Source organism: Equus quagga, unplaced genomic scaffold (genome assembly GCF_021613505.1).
Source record: "Equus quagga isolate Etosha38 unplaced genomic scaffold, UCLA_HA_Equagga_1.0 146_RagTag, whole genome shotgun sequence".
In the NCBI taxonomy this organism is placed as follows: domain Eukaryota; kingdom Metazoa; phylum Chordata; class Mammalia; order Perissodactyla; family Equidae; genus Equus; species Equus quagga.
The window spans coordinates 10,627,025-10,642,729 of NW_025796728.1; the positions used below are offsets into that span (position 1 = coordinate 10,627,025).

At 36.5% G+C, this 15,705-nt stretch overlaps 1 protein-coding gene across 3 annotated transcripts in view; it reads right to left on the minus strand.

Moving 5' to 3' along the window:
• Window positions 1-10,501: 10,501 nt before the first annotated feature.
• The window catches only part of LOC124232985 (kelch-like protein 5), a 74,713-nt gene continuing 69,509 nt past the window's right edge, over window positions 10,502-15,705 (minus strand). For all 3 annotated transcript variants that reach the window (XM_046649967.1, XM_046649968.1, XM_046649966.1), the window contains one exon: window positions 10,502-11,854. In XM_046649967.1, coding sequence (XP_046505923.1) covers window positions 11,798-11,854 — 57 coding nt within the window. In that variant the 3' untranslated portion in view covers window positions 10,502-11,797. The remainder of the gene's footprint in view (window positions 11,855-15,705) is intronic.

Consider the following 15,705-nt stretch of genomic DNA (forward strand, 5'->3'; position numbering starts at 1 on the left):
AACTTAAAATGCACAGATGTGATGAGGGCACTGTCACAATATCTGACCTTGGCATCAAATATGTATCATATCCTAAGCAACCAAGACAGCTAAAACTTACCTCCATGTGGCAATCTTGCAAAAATTTTTTAAAAGGCTCTAAGGTCAAACAGATCTGGTTGGTTTTTAAATTTGGCTCATTTACTAGCTAGTTTCCAAACCATTAAGTGGGAATAATATCGACTTCATAGAGCTATTGTAAAGACTAATTGAATTAACACATCTATGAAGTGCTTAGCACAGTATCTGCCACATAATCAAGTGGAACCAATCTCCCTATATTTCACTGAACAAATGACCAAATCTGAGGCAATTTAATAAAACATTAGCTTTTAAGCTAATTTCATTTAGAAGCTTCAACAACTAAGAGAGTTCCTAATTGTCTTCAGGCTCAGAGAAGACTTCATCAGAAACCAGCGGGGAGGCCTGAGATAGTGAGTTTAAGGCCTCATTCCTCAGTCTTTCATCTTCTCTCCATCTCCTTGCAACCACTTTCTTGCTATTGGAAGCTCAACCTTGATTTACCATTTTCTTTGTTATGCAGTTGTTTTCCTCATTTTCTTCCTCTCAGAGGCCTCATCTCCTAGGTGATAGAAGAATGATCCTCTATGCACAGGTTGGCAAACTTTTTCTGTAAATGTCAAGAAAAAGATGATTTCTGTCACAACTACTCAAATTTGTTGTCATAGCACAATAGCAGCCATAGACAACATGTAAACAATGGGCACATCTGTGTTCCAATAAAACTTTATTTACAAAAACAAACAGAAGGCAAATTTGTGGGCTGTAGTTTGTTGACCTCAGAACTATAGGTCCTCTGCCTTTAGTCTCTTGACCTAGAGTCCTGAGGTATAATCTTGTATTGGCCATTTTTCTTTATCTTTGGCCTTCAAAAAGTGACCCATTTGTGGAACTTTGCCTCATCAGACATAAAATCTTAATTTTAGACATATTCCTTATTGCAATAGTACTTGTCATATTTTATTAGGGGCCTTCATTGAACAGTTCCACCTGGCTCCCTAAGAGTCTATAGTCATATTTATTTAGTTATTATTTATATAGTCATTATTTATATATAGCCATTATTTATTATATGTAGATAATTAGGTACAAAAATATCTTTAGCTCAAATATTAAAGCACGATGTAATTAATAGAAAAAATGACAATGTGCTAAATAGCATTAACTGCAGTGTCAGTAAGCAACCCAGAATTATGAATCAGTATAATTTTTTATACTTCCATGTAATCAGGAAGCCCATAATCTAAAATTTCTACTGGATAAGACAAAGAAAAGTTGACCTAAATAATTTTTATTACCAACAGGAGAGAATAATTTTAAAATGATGACTATTAAAATGTTTAATCTTAATTAAGTCATTGTTTTATTGTGATCAAAGGACTTATCATTATGCAATCATGGATGTACTGAGATTTTGAGTCCCTTAAGGAAACTATCAGCTGATATTTTGTAGGTTTTGCAATGCTTTCTGAAATGCTCAAACATTATATAACATGATTATGCCAATGGCAATCCATATAGTGAGCAAGGGACCAACCCCATGGTCGAGTGGTTAAGTTCACACTCTCTGCTTTGGCGGCCCAGGGTTTTCCCAGTTTAGATCCTGGGCGTGGACCTGGCTCTGCTCCTCAAGCCATGCTGAGGTGGTGTCCCACATAGCACAACTAGAATGGACCTGCAACTAGAATATACAGTTATATACTTGGGGGCTTTGGGGAGAAGAAGGAAAAAAAAAATATTGGCAACAGATGTTAGCTCAGGGCCAATCTTTAAAAAAAAAAAAGTGAGCAAAATAGAAGACTAGATAGAATTAGAGAAGAAATATCTTTCACTATATTTTGAATAATTACAAAATTGCTTAGGTTAATGAAATTAGCAAATTTTAGCATTGCTGAAGATCATATGAATGAGAGAAATATATATATATATGTATTTTTAAAGATTTTATTTTTCCTTTTTTCTCCCCAAAGCCCCCTGGTACATAGTTGTGCATATATATATATATATATATATATATATATATTTTTAGTTGTGGGTCCTTCTAGTTGTGGCATGTGGGATGCTGCCTTAGCATGGCCTGATGAGCAGTGCCATGTCCGCACCCAGGATTCGAACCAGCGAAACCCTGGGCCACCGAAGCGGAGCGCGCAAACTTAAAACACTTGGCCATGGGGCCGGCCCCAAAAAACACTTATGAATTAGAGAAATATTTTATTGAAATTGTGTAGATAGGGCATTTCTCTCATGTCATTTTTCTGAAATTAATTTCCTGGACACTTAATATTTTGTTTAAATACGCTTCGGAAAAGTAGTCTTCTGTAACTGGTAGAAATTGCCAGTGAAAATATCTGGGCCCGGAGTTTTCTTTGTGTGGAAGATTTTCTTTAAATGATTATAGGACTATTCAGACTTTTTATTCCTTTATGTAATATAAATCTGGGCTGCAGCTTTACAGTGGGGCTGGCTTGTAGTCACATGCTGTCCGAGATTCCAAGGCATTTTCTGTCTTTTTCTTCAGTCTCCTGATAATGGGGAATGAGGTAGGCATTCTTTTGGTTTGCCATTTCCTTTGAAGCTGTAGCACTTTATACAAGTAGAGTCTTTCCACCTTGGCATGTCTGGGGTTGTGACTTCTTTGTCCCATGCCCTCGGAGACCAACAAGACCAAAGGGAAAGTTCCTGGGTTTGGCGAATGCCCTTGGGGTAAATGAGCTTCAGTGCTCCACCCACCTTTCTCCTTTCACTTAGATTTTTTGTCCTAATCCTTAGGATTTTGTGTGCTCCTCAAGGCTTTAAGAAAATATATATTTTATTTGGAATTTTTGGTTGTTCTAAGCAGGATGATTCATCTGAATAACCTACTCAACCATATTACACAGAAATGAAACTCTGCTCTGAGTTATCCGTGTTTTTAAGAGTCATTTTTCATTTTAGACCATCACAAATAGCTTCTTGAATAACTTTGTTAAAAAGATTCCATTTCCTCTACAAAAATGCTATACAGCCTCACTGATTTGGCATGACTTGGGAAAAGCTCATCTAAATTAGTGAAAACCTCTAAATGTTATGTTGTTTTAAAATAAATTGTGTATCTTGCACATGCTAAATAAAGCTAGCAAAATATTATCTTGGAGTGGTCCTCAGGGAACTTGAGAAGATAAAAATGATTTGGAATCTCATAATTATGTGAATAAATGGCTCTCCTGAAAGTGCCTGAGGATGCTTGAAAAGTGTGCTCCAGGTATAACACTGTTCAGCTGCTATAACAAATAGCTACAGACTGAGTGGCTTATAAACAGATGAAATGTATTGCTCACAATCCTGGAGGCTGGAAGTCTGAGATTGGGGTGCCAGTATGGTTGAGTGAGGGCCCTCTTCTGGTCACAGACTTCTCAGTGTATCTTCACACGGTGGAAGGGCCTAAGGATCTCTCTGGAGCCTCTTTTATAAGACACTAATCCCATTCAAAAGGGTTCCACCCTCATAACTTAAGCACTTCCCACCCACTAAGACCATAACTTTTGGGTGATAAGATTTCAACAAATGAATTTTGAGGGGGACACAAACACTCAGACACAGAGGACCTTGACTTGAAGAAGTTGGTAAGGTGGAGACACAGTCTGGGGGTAGTGTAAGCCACCCTTGTGTGAGATTGGCCTAAGTAATGGTTCTCAGGTGTGGCTGCACGTTAGCATCACCTGGGTTCTGGCTGGGACTGACATCCTGAGAGGTCATATCTAGGGTGGAGTCCAGGCATTAAGGTATTTTTAAAGTTCTTCAAGTAGTCCTCATGTGATGCCATGGTTGAAAATCACAGGACTAGGTAGTGCAAGCTATGGGGTGATATCTCCTGTAGCATTCTGGGTTCTGGCTGGGATGGATATCCCCAAATGTCATATCTGGTGGGCGTGAATGTCGAGATGGTCAGATGATATTCAGCCCACATTATTGAGTACTGGAGCTCGAACGCACCTGAACAATCATCTAGTACAAACTTTGCAATGACTATTTCTTATTACGAAGGATTTATGCCATGTAGAGAAATTATTATAAAATTTCCCTACCACTCAAATATTGAGTAAAATGTCCATGACATTTGAAAATCTGTAGTAGTTACTGGGGGATGAGGAAATAGACCATTTAGTTAATATATTTTAGCTGTAAGAGGTCCATATGGCTACTTAAATAAGGTCAGCAGGTAGACGGAGTATATAGAGGCCTGTGTGCAGACTGCATCCCTGGCAGTCATTACGACCATCTGGAGCTTCTTCATGTTATTTTGGAGTAATGTACAGACAGAAGGGGTAACTGTCATCCTTAATTTGCATAAAACAATACATTAGCTGACATTTCCCTCCATTCCTCTGCACATATCTGATGCTGCAGACAGCCGGGGCTGCTCCTTACTTCCTGAACAGATTCTGGTTTTCCCACTTCCATGCTCATGCTTTCCACCCCTCTCCTAATTTCATAACCCCCTTGCAATATGCGAATAAGGAAACCTCATGAACTCTCTTTGTTCAGCTTCAGAATCTGTGATACTGTAAATCTGCGTTTCCATACCTGAGATGATTTACCTTAAAGACTAAGTCTGTTTCATATTTACATTCAGCAAATAATTAGTGACAGCCTATTGTGTGAAGGTATAACAGTGGATAAAATGCTATGTGCTGCAGGGGATACAAAAATATACCCCAGTACGTGTCCTTAAGGAACGAACATTCTTTCCCCTCCTTTGTTTTACGATCTATTATGGTATAAGGTTTTAGTCTGCCTACTGCTTTGCTCAGCACCTTATCGATCAGGAAGTTTCTGAGATAAATGGATCTCAACTGGATTAACTCATTCCCCAGTCCTTCTCTGCAGCTTTGTTACTGAGTTTCTGATACAGAATCAGACAGGTAAGTAGGTCAGCTTTCCAAACTTACTACCCAGCATTTCTTTCTCTGAAGTTCTCACACCACACAGCTATTCTTGTCGATGACATAGAGATAGCTCTTTGAATGACAGCTTCTAGCTAACCTCATCACTCCAGCTACCGCTTAAGCACGGGCCTCTTTCCTTCCACAAAATTTACTCCATCTGTGTCTCTATTGAACTGCTCAGTTTAGCATGTATTTTAGATTTATAAAGATGCATAACTCTAAAGAAAACTATTTTTAGAATTTAGTTGAATACTACTTCTTAATTTCAAGTAGAATGTTTTCACTATCTTAAGAAGTGACAAGAGACGTTTTCTGAGCAAAATTTTTTCAGAAAAATATAAACAATCTGACTAATTTGGAAACATAGTATAGTCAGGATAACTTTAATACCTTGAGCATGCCATCACTTGCAGCATAACCAAACGGTCGCTGAGTCATTAAGCCAACTTACATTAGTTCTTTTTTTAGGCACAAAAGTATTATACAAGTAATATTCATTCAACAATATAAAACTATTTAAAAATACTTCAATTAAATATAATTGTTCATTATCCAAAAAGAAATGTTATTAAATGCAACCAACTTGAGACTGGGCAGAGTGCTAGGGGACCGAATGTGGTTCCAGGCTTCCGGGGCCTCACTCTCTAGATGCACTTCACTGGCCCAAAGGAGAGAATTACCCAGGGCTGGGGGAAAGGGGGGGCAGTAAGGACTGGTCATGATGCTGATACCCATCAATTCATACTGCATTTCTTCAAGAGATTCGTAAGATGTCAGAGTTGCGCAGGCCCAGGGAGATACAAAATAAGCATGATACTTCCTTAGGCCTTAGGAGTAAGGACAGAATGTTTGTTGGGAGGAATGGTGCGTTCTTAAAAATCTATGGAAGGTATCTGAGATGCAGAGGGATGAAAATGCCAAAAGTAGGCTTTGATTTTTCATGGCATTTAATTTTTTTTTACTCTAATTAAATAATGAAATAGAAGGAAAATATTACGTGGGGATTTATAATCCAGTTATGGTAAAATTATGTATCATTTTACTGAATATTTTCCTGAGTAGAAGTCATTATCAACAATTCCAGACATTATACAGAGTTTATGAAAAGATATCTATTTTGACTTTTAACATTTATGGAATGCCTGTTGTATACCAAGCACTGGCGAAGAGCTCCCAATCAAATCTTCCCTTATGTTTGTCAATGTTTCTCACTTCTTTTCTGAGATTATAATTAAGATCTAAAGAGCCTTTTTGTTAGATTTTAAAATTAATTTATTTGCAAATTCCACTTAAAAATTCTCTTTGAGATGAATATACAGAGTTTTAATCCTAGTGATATATATAGAATTGTTATTGTTATGACATTTAAACAACAATTTGTAATGTACCTAAAAAGGTTTTTATTGCTGTAAAATATACATAAAATTTGCCATAAGTGACATTTAGCACCTTCACCATGTTGTGTAACCACTAATTAGTTCCAAAACATTTTCATCACCCTCTACTCATTAAGCCGTCATTCCCTGCGCCCTCTTCCTCCCAAACCCTGGCCACCATTAAAACAGCTTTCTGTCTCTGGATTTGCCTATTTTTGATATTTCATATAAATGGAATCATACAATATGTGGCCTTTTGTGTCCGGCTTCTTTTACTTACCATAATGTTTTCAAGGCTCATCCATGTTGTAGAATGTATCGGCACTTCATTTCCTTTCATGGCTGAAAAATATTCCATTATATGCATATACTACAATCTGTTTATCATTCATGAGCTGATGGACATTTGGGTTGTTTCCACCTTTTGGCTACTATGAATAATGCTGCTATGAATATTCATAGGCAAATTTTGTTTGCACACCTGTTCTCAGTTTTAGTTTTTTTGAGGGTATACACCCAGGAGTGGAATTGCTGGGTCATAAGGTAATTCTATGTTTAACTTATTGAGGAACCGCCAAACTGATTTCCACAGTAGCTGCACCCTTTTACATTGCCACCAGTAATGAATAAAGATTCCAATTTGTCCATATCTCTCCAACACTTATTTTCTATTTTTAAAATTATAGTCATTCTAGTGGGTATGAAATGTAGCTCATTGTGTGTTTTTTTTTTTTAAATAAAGCAAACACTTTTTCTTTTTTCTTTTTTAAAGATTGGCACCTGAGCTAACAACTGTTGCCAATCTTCTTTTCTTTCTCCCCAAATCCCCTCAGTATATAGTTGTATATTTTAGTTGTGGGTCCTTCTAGTTGCGGCACGTGGGATGCCACCTCAGCGTGGCCTGAGTGGTGCCATGTCTGCGCCCAGGATCTGAGCCAGTAAAACCCTGGGCCGCTGCAGTGGAGCGCACAAACTTAACCACTCGGCCACGGGGCCAGCCCCTCATTGTGGTTTTGATTTGCATTTCCCTAATGACTAATGATGTTGAGCATCTTATGTGCTTGTTGGTCATTTGTATATCTTCACTGGAGAAATATCTACTCAAGTCCGTTGCCCATTTTTAAATTGGGCTGTTCATCTTTTTGTTCTTGAGGAGTTCCTTATATGTCCTGGATACTAGACCCTTACCAGATATATAATTTGCAAATATTTTCTCCTATTCTGTGGTTGGCTTTTCACTTTCTTGATACTGTCTTTCGATGCACAGAAGCTTTTTATTTTGATGAAGTCCAATTTATCTATCTTTTCTTTTGTTGCTTGTGCTTTTTGTGTCACATCTAAGAAACCATTGCCAAATCCAAGGTCATGAAGATTTATGCCAATGTTTTCTTCTCAGAGTTTTATGGTTTTAGCTCTTATATTTAGGTCTTTGACCTATTTTGGGTTAATATTTATATATGTTGTGAAGGAAGGGTCCAACTTCATTCTTATGCATGTGAATATCCAGTTGTTCCAGCACCACTTGTTGAAGATAATATTCTTTCTCCATTGAATGATCTTGGCATACTTGTTGAAAATCAATTGACCACATGTATTGACTAGAGTTTATTTTTGGACTTTCTATTTTTTGCTGTTGGTCTACATGTTTATATCAGTACCACATTGTTTTGATTACTGTAGCTTTGTAATGAATTTTGAAATCAGGAAATGAGTCCTCCAACTTTGTTCTTTTTCAAGATTGGATCTTTTGGATCCCTTACAATTCCCTATGACTTTTAGGATCAGCTTTTCCATTTCTGCAAAAAAAACGTCCATTAGGATTTTGATAGAGATTGCATTGAATCTGTAGACTAATTTGGGGAGTATTACCATCCTAACATTATTAAGTATTCCAACCCAAGAACATGAGCTGTCTTTCCATTTATTTAGCTCATCTTTAATTTCTTTCAGCAATATTTTGTAACTTTCAGCATATAAACCTTGTACCTCCTTGGTTAAATTTATTCCCAAGTATTTTATTCTCAACACTATTGCAAATAGAATTTTTTTCCTAAGTTCCTTCTCAGATTGTTTTTGCTAGCGTATAGAAATACAACTGACTTTTGTGTGTTGATATTGTATTCTGCAACATTACTGAATTTGCTTATTTGCTCTAATAATTTTTTTGTGGATTCTTTAGAATTTTTAATATATATCATCTGCAAATATAGTCTTACTTCTTCCTTCCTAATCAGGATTCTTTTTATTTCTTTTTCTTGCCTAATTGCTCTGGCTAGAACTTCTAGCACAATGTTGAACAGCAGTGGTAAGAGTGTGCTTTTTCCTAATCTGAGGGGGAAAGCTTTCAATCTTTCACCATTTAGTATGTTGTTTGCTATGGGTTTTTAATGAATGTCTTTTAACAGGTTGAGGAAATGCCCTTTTCTTCCTAGTTTGCTGAGTGTTTTTACCATGAAAGGCTGTTGGATTTTGTCAAATGCTTTTTCTTTTCAATATTGAGATGATCATGTTGTTATTTTTTCCCCCATTCATTCTTTTTGGTTTTGGTATCAAGGTAATGCTGGCTTTATAGGATTAATTAGGAAGAGTTCCCTTTTCTTCTATTTTATTTTTTGGAAGAGTTTAGGAAGCATTGGTTTAATTCTTGTTTAAATCTTGGTAGAATTCACCAGTGAACCCATCTGGTCCTAGACTTTCTTTCTTGGGAGGTTTCTGATTACTGATTCAATATTTTTACTTGTTATAGGACTGTCCAGGTTTTTTATTTCTTCTTGAGTTAGTTTTAGTAACTTTTGTCTTTTTAGGAATTTGTCCATTTCATACAGGTTGCTGAATTTGTTGGTAATAAAGCTTATTTTTGATGAATAAATTTGTTTATGGTTTAGTCACCCAAAATACCAAGCAATTTATCTAATATTTATAAAACTTGAAATGTATATCATGTTTTCTTGCATTTACTTTTCTAAAGCAAAATGTGTATAAAATTCTATAACAGATTTAAACAAAATTTCCCCCCAATACTAAGGAACAAAAATTTTCCAATAGGTGTGTGACTGGTATAAATTTTACTTCTAAAAAACATAAAACTTCTTCATTTTTCTCTTTATTAAAACAAATTATTCCTCACATAAAATAAAACTCTCTTTTTCTACCCAGAAGCAGGAATGATAAGAGTGTGGACCCCTGAGCCAGACTGCCTGTGTGTGAATCCCTGCTCTGCCACTTACTTGCTATATATAATCTTGGAGTTAACCTCTCTGTGCCCCAGTTTCCTCATCTGTATAAAGGGGAATAATAGTAGAACCTACCTCATGAGGTTGTTGTGAAGATTAAGTGCATTAATGCATGCAAAAAACTTGGTTCCTAGTTTATAATAAGCATTCAATAATTATTAGCAAATACTATTATTTTTCATTAGGGGGTCATAAATTGGGGTTAAAATAAACAGCAGCTAGCTAGACATCTGGATGGAGAGGCTAATAGTAAAAGTCAAGGCAGCAGTGTTGGACGACAGACACACGGAAGAGCCATATTTTCCTCTAGATTTATAAGACCCCAGTTTAGGAGAGGAATGAATGTTTTAGTGAGCACTCTGTTACTAGAAAAGAAATGGTTTTCGTTACTAGTATCCAGGAGAGCAGATCCTATTGACTACAAAACTGCATGGGAGAGACTTTCTATCAGGGTAGAAAATCAAAGGAAGGAAATGTTCTTCTAATGAATCCCCTAAAGCATGAGTCTGGCTCCACTGTGGGCACAGAGACCAGCGAATGCGTGATAAGTGTTCAGAGGAGTGATCACAGTATAAGTACTTCCTTTCAAATGACAGGTCTGGGCCTCCAGAGAAGGCACGATGTACTGACGTGTCTCTGCTTCTGAAATTTTGTTTGTTCTATCTTTTCCTCTTCTCTCTTTTCCCCTAAATACATAAATATACTTCACAGCTGATCCCTCTTGTCAGGGAAATAATTGAATTCCTATCCATAATATAGCGAATATTTGAAATATTAATGTGTTTGTCACTATCACTATTATTTTCTTCGTGGCCACACCAGTAAAATGACTACAGGATTTGTTTTGGGAATAGAGGTACTCAGTTTCCTGGTTTCCAAGGTAGAAACATTTCATAAGCATTCAAAATCAGCTCAAAAAAAGGTTTTAATTTTTAAAGAAAGCAACTCAAAAGGCCTCCTTGATATAAAATGTAAAAACACATTAACTATAACATTGTATTTTAAAAGACGAGAATTTAGTTTATACTCATTTAATACCAAGATATAAGTTAATGACTTATACCTTAAAGGATTTATCATAAAATGTTACTGCCCAATGCATTTTTGCAAATAAGAAACAATTCACTGAGAGGAGTATTAACATTCACTTATGTAATTAGAGTTTACAAATGTACAAAACTTTTGGTAATAAACACTAAACTTATTTTTCAAACATTCAATAAGCCCATTCCCGCCAAACTATTTGATTACAAAGAAACACAAAGGGTCACTAACGGTGGCAAAACATAAGAAACAAGGCAGGGGAGGCAAACAGACATGAGAACATAGAATATCCAAAGTTTTATCAATATCAAAAGACAAAATCAAAACACCTTTTATAAAAGAAAACAAATCCATATACTTAAATACTAGTTAGGTGAAAGAACATTATAGGGTATATAACATTTATTTTCTCTACGTAAATTTGCATATCTTAAATTTAATGCAAAACACCATGTTTCAATTCCAATTTGAGAATATCATAACACGGAGTTCTTGGTGAATCTAGATGTAATCGGATGAATATTTAAATGGACCCCAAAGATCATATCGTTTTCTTTTCATCATTATTGATTTAACTCTTTAATGTTTTTCTTTATGCATTGCACTAAGCCAATTTTAGAAATAAAATCCACAACCAAAGCACATATAATGCAGCTATTTCTGAAAAAACTAAATAGCATAGTCTTTAGTATGTCATTAAAATAGTGGTTGTGGTTAAATAAACAAGCAAACAAATAAACAAAAATTACTGTAACTCATGTATGATAAAGTTACAAAGCAAAATGTTACAAGTTTTCTCTGGTGTATTTGCGCTGTAATAAAAGAAATCTGGATAATGTGAGTAAAATGTGCTTGATTATTAGGAAATGAAATTCCCAGTTAACACTAGGTTGAGTTTGAAAGTGCATATGTCCTCATATTTTATATCAGGAATGTATGTTCACAATCCACCAGCTGTAGTTTTCATTTACTAGGAAATGTGAGTATTTAATCCTGGTTCATCCTCCCTTATTTTAACATCTTCTCTTTGAGATCAGGCACTTTGTGCCCAGGAATATGGTAGTGCAAATTTCCTAAAAATGCATCCATTGATAGTAGAATAATTGTACTAAATTCATAAAGGAAGAGGATATCTTCATTTAGAAAACAGAGTACTACATTATAATTTTACAGTCACAACGCAAGCCCCAGCTCTTCCTAGGCACAGTGGAGCAACCTAAAAAGAAACAAAAAGACATATCTGTTGGGTTTGTCGGTAAAAATGGTGATAATACCACACCAGCTGGTGAAACACTGAAATAGTCTGCACTTGTTGGTAAAGAGCTGTGGCCGCGAGCCCCTGCTGTCCTAGCCTTACCGCTGGTCTGGTCTCATCCTCGAGACTCCCCTTCTGAGGTCAAAGTTTCATAGACTAAATTGTTCTGGATATATCGCATGATTACGTAGTATTTACTTCTACTTAAAGGGGATTTTTTTTAATGGTTCAGGAATTGGTCTACATGAAACACTATATTTTAGCCAAAATGATACACAATAGGGATATGAGGAAACACTGAATGCTTAAAGTAACTTTGTAACCAATATGGAGACAATATCAAGTATCATCTAGAGAGGGCCTGCAAAAGATGTGCTGTCTCAGGGACAGAACACACAACACACTGCGGGCCTATGATGTTGTTCCAGGGGAACCAGTAACTTTACATTTGTTGACTGCCTTCTCTGTGCATGGCTGAAAAGTCTAAATCCATTCTACTGCTTTTTAGCAGAGTAAATAAACATTAAATACCACCCATCTAACTCCCTACGAATGGAAACAAACTTGAGAATAAATTCTGTGACAGTGAGATAGAAGTGTGGGGTACTAGAGGAAGGCATATAATCTTAATTATAGATAAAAAATAATTCTTAACTGTTTTACTTATTGTCTTTTTTTTTTTTATGTACCCTAGACTCTGGGCAATTCATAGTGGAAATGAAAGTGTGGACAAGGATAGTTTTTAAAGAAGAACTACTTTGAGCACAGTAAGAATCTATGCATTTGGACCAGGAGAATTAAAACATTAGCATTTGGGGAGGGTGACTAATACAAAGTTACCAAGAGAGTTTGCTTTATAACTATGTATTTGGGCGTATGTAATAAAGTGTTTTTGTTGAATACATGATATCAAAATGACTTCCTAATCAGTTTGACCTCCCCACAGACCAATGAGTGGATTTTAAGAACACATCAGACTTCAATTAAAAGAGAATTCTCAGTTGTTCTCCATCTGAATCAGTTGTTTTGATCACTGTTATTTCTTCTTGAACAATTAACCTATTTTAAAACCATATCACTTACAGTATTCTAGGAGCTTACTCTAATACTTAATTACTAAGTCATTTAAATCAAAACGTCTGTTTGTAATTAGCAGCTTTTCTCAAAACAGCCAAGACACTAAGTCTCTACCTTGTGAATAGCTGATGTTTTCATGACAACCAGCTAGAAACTTTAGCTTAGAGAATTTATTGAATACAATGCAGTCACCTCCTGCTTTGGGTCAAGGTTGGTAGTGGGGGTGGGTGGAGGCTTAAGACGTTGTAATCTCATTTCATTCCCTGTACAAATGTCCTCTCATCCATTTGTTGGAACATTGGAAAGGAAAACATTAATTTTCCAGATACTATGAGTTCACATTTAGGCGCCTTAAAATAGTAATAGAGGTGGCATGCGAACAAAATAGCTATATGGTTACAGTTATTAATGTTGATACGCAGTGACTCAGCATAAAGTATTAATTATCTGTAATAAGAAGTCTCAAATACTGGCCAATAGATTTCTTTATAACTAGCCTAAGGGTTCAAATCAAATACAACTCAGAAAAAGAGATTCTTCCCTTTTGGGCTCTTGGGTTATCATTCACAACTACTTCTGCCATGGGGGGAGGCTGATGGTAGAGAATCACATAACTTCTAATGAAATCCTGCTGCTTTAACTCTAGCTCTCAAATTACGCCTTCTTCCCTCCACCAAGAGATCTCACTTAATTAGGAAACAAGATCAAGGTCACACTAAAAGTCTCTTTTCCTATCCTCCTCATCACTTAAAAACTCCCTCTACCTTTCTACATGCATATTCTCATCTTTTCTTCCAAACTTGGGGGATAAGATCTTTCCTCCAGTCTGAGAAGGACCTGTCTTTGCTCTCAAGTCTTCTTCCAGGAAAAGTGCTCTTCAATTTTGCTCTCTTTCTAGCATCTGGAATCTCCCTCTAATCTCTTGTTTTCATCTCTGTTGTGAAAAAAATCTTTGGCTCAAATTCTAACTCCCCCGTTTATTTGCTGTGTGACCTTGGGTCAGCTATTTAACCTCTCTGTACTCAGATTCTTTATCCCATATAGTGGGGAAATAATAGTATTTACCTTAAAGTGCTGTTGGGAGGATTAAATAAGTTCTTTAAAGTGTTAGCACAGAGCCTGGTACGTAAACTGTGCTCAGTAAATGTTAAATTTCTATCATCATTATTTTAAAATAGCACGCTCCTGCAGCTCCCACATTTACTTTTATTCTCTTTACTGTTTACACTGCGTGGTGGCTTCTGCTTCCATCACATTCTCAAAGGTCCTCACAACTTCAAGAATAAAAACAATCTATCCAATCTTCCTTATACTGTTGAACTTCTCTCCTCTCTTTAACGGCTCTATTCCATTAGCTTCTAAGGCACTCTCAGATCATCCTTCGCTGTTTTCTTCGGAAGCTGCACCTCTCAATCCAACCCAGGAAGGGTAGAAAGAAGGAATAGACGGGACTTGGTCACTCTCCTGAATCCATCTACATAGTTGACACCTCAAGCCTCGCAACTGAAGCAATCTTCCAAATGTTGTCCACGTATCCAGCCTTCACTCCCCTTGCCTCTAACCCAGCTCACCCTGTCCCCAGTGCTGCCACATGAACTTTCTACTACTCTGTCACTCTCTTGGCTAAAGTCTCCACTGGCTTCTCATGACTAAACTCCAGCCTGGCCTTCGCAGACCTCTATCCTGACCCCAACCTTCCTCTCCAGTGAGAACTCCTACTCTTCTCAAGCACGAATCCTTGTAACCAGCCACACTTCCTCAATACAGCCTGCGTATTTCCGCTTCAGTGACATTTCTCTTATGTTTTCTCACACAATTTCCCCTTTCTTTCTACCTTTTTGAATTGGATCACTTCATTAAGTCTTAGCTTAAATCCCTCTTCTTTCTCACTGAAGCCCTTTCAACAACCATTTTCTTTCTTTCTCTTTGATTTCCTATACCACTCACTGCCTATCCCATGGGACACCTCACACCAGCTGCTCCACACTGTGGGTTCTCCCCTTACACAGGCAGACTCCACCTACCTAAGAAGTTAAGTTCAGTGGGGCTTCTCATAAGTTTTGTTTTCTTGACAGTACTTACCATTGCTTCTTGTAGGAAAACTTTGGCTCAGTTAAACACTTGAGTGTCTTTTACGTACCAGATACTGAATTGAGGCACAAAATTCCTGATTCTGTTCTTGGTCATGATGGAAAGAAAGATCTCAAAAGACCATTCCTGCAAGTGCTAGGCCCTCCCAGAAACAGACGTCGTTGGAATTTTTCCTGTTATTAAGCTTGCCAGGTCAAGTTTCTTACTTGTTAATATAATTTAGTGTTGCCATCTTTATTAGGTTATGATCAGACATTTGATCTGTTCCCAAATATCAGTGGCTCAAGTATTTAAAAATGATTGGTCAACTATCTTTGTTTCTTGTCTTCCACAATCTCTTCTCCCTTTGTTATAGCCCTCTTGTGGTCTGCTCCTACAGCTCAATCAATATCTCATCAATTCCCAGCAAGAAAACGGTGGCAGACCAACTAATAATAATTTTTCTATAATAATAACTTATACTTTAAAGATAATTTTGGATTTTAATTATATTATAGAATCAAACATTCCCTGGTCTTCTTATATTTAATTAAGAGATGACTTTATCATGTTTATGCTATATACTTTGATATAAGACAAAATTGAGAGGATCTGTTTTACCAATAGAATTGTTTCAACAAAAACAGAGTAAGTGTAATAATGAA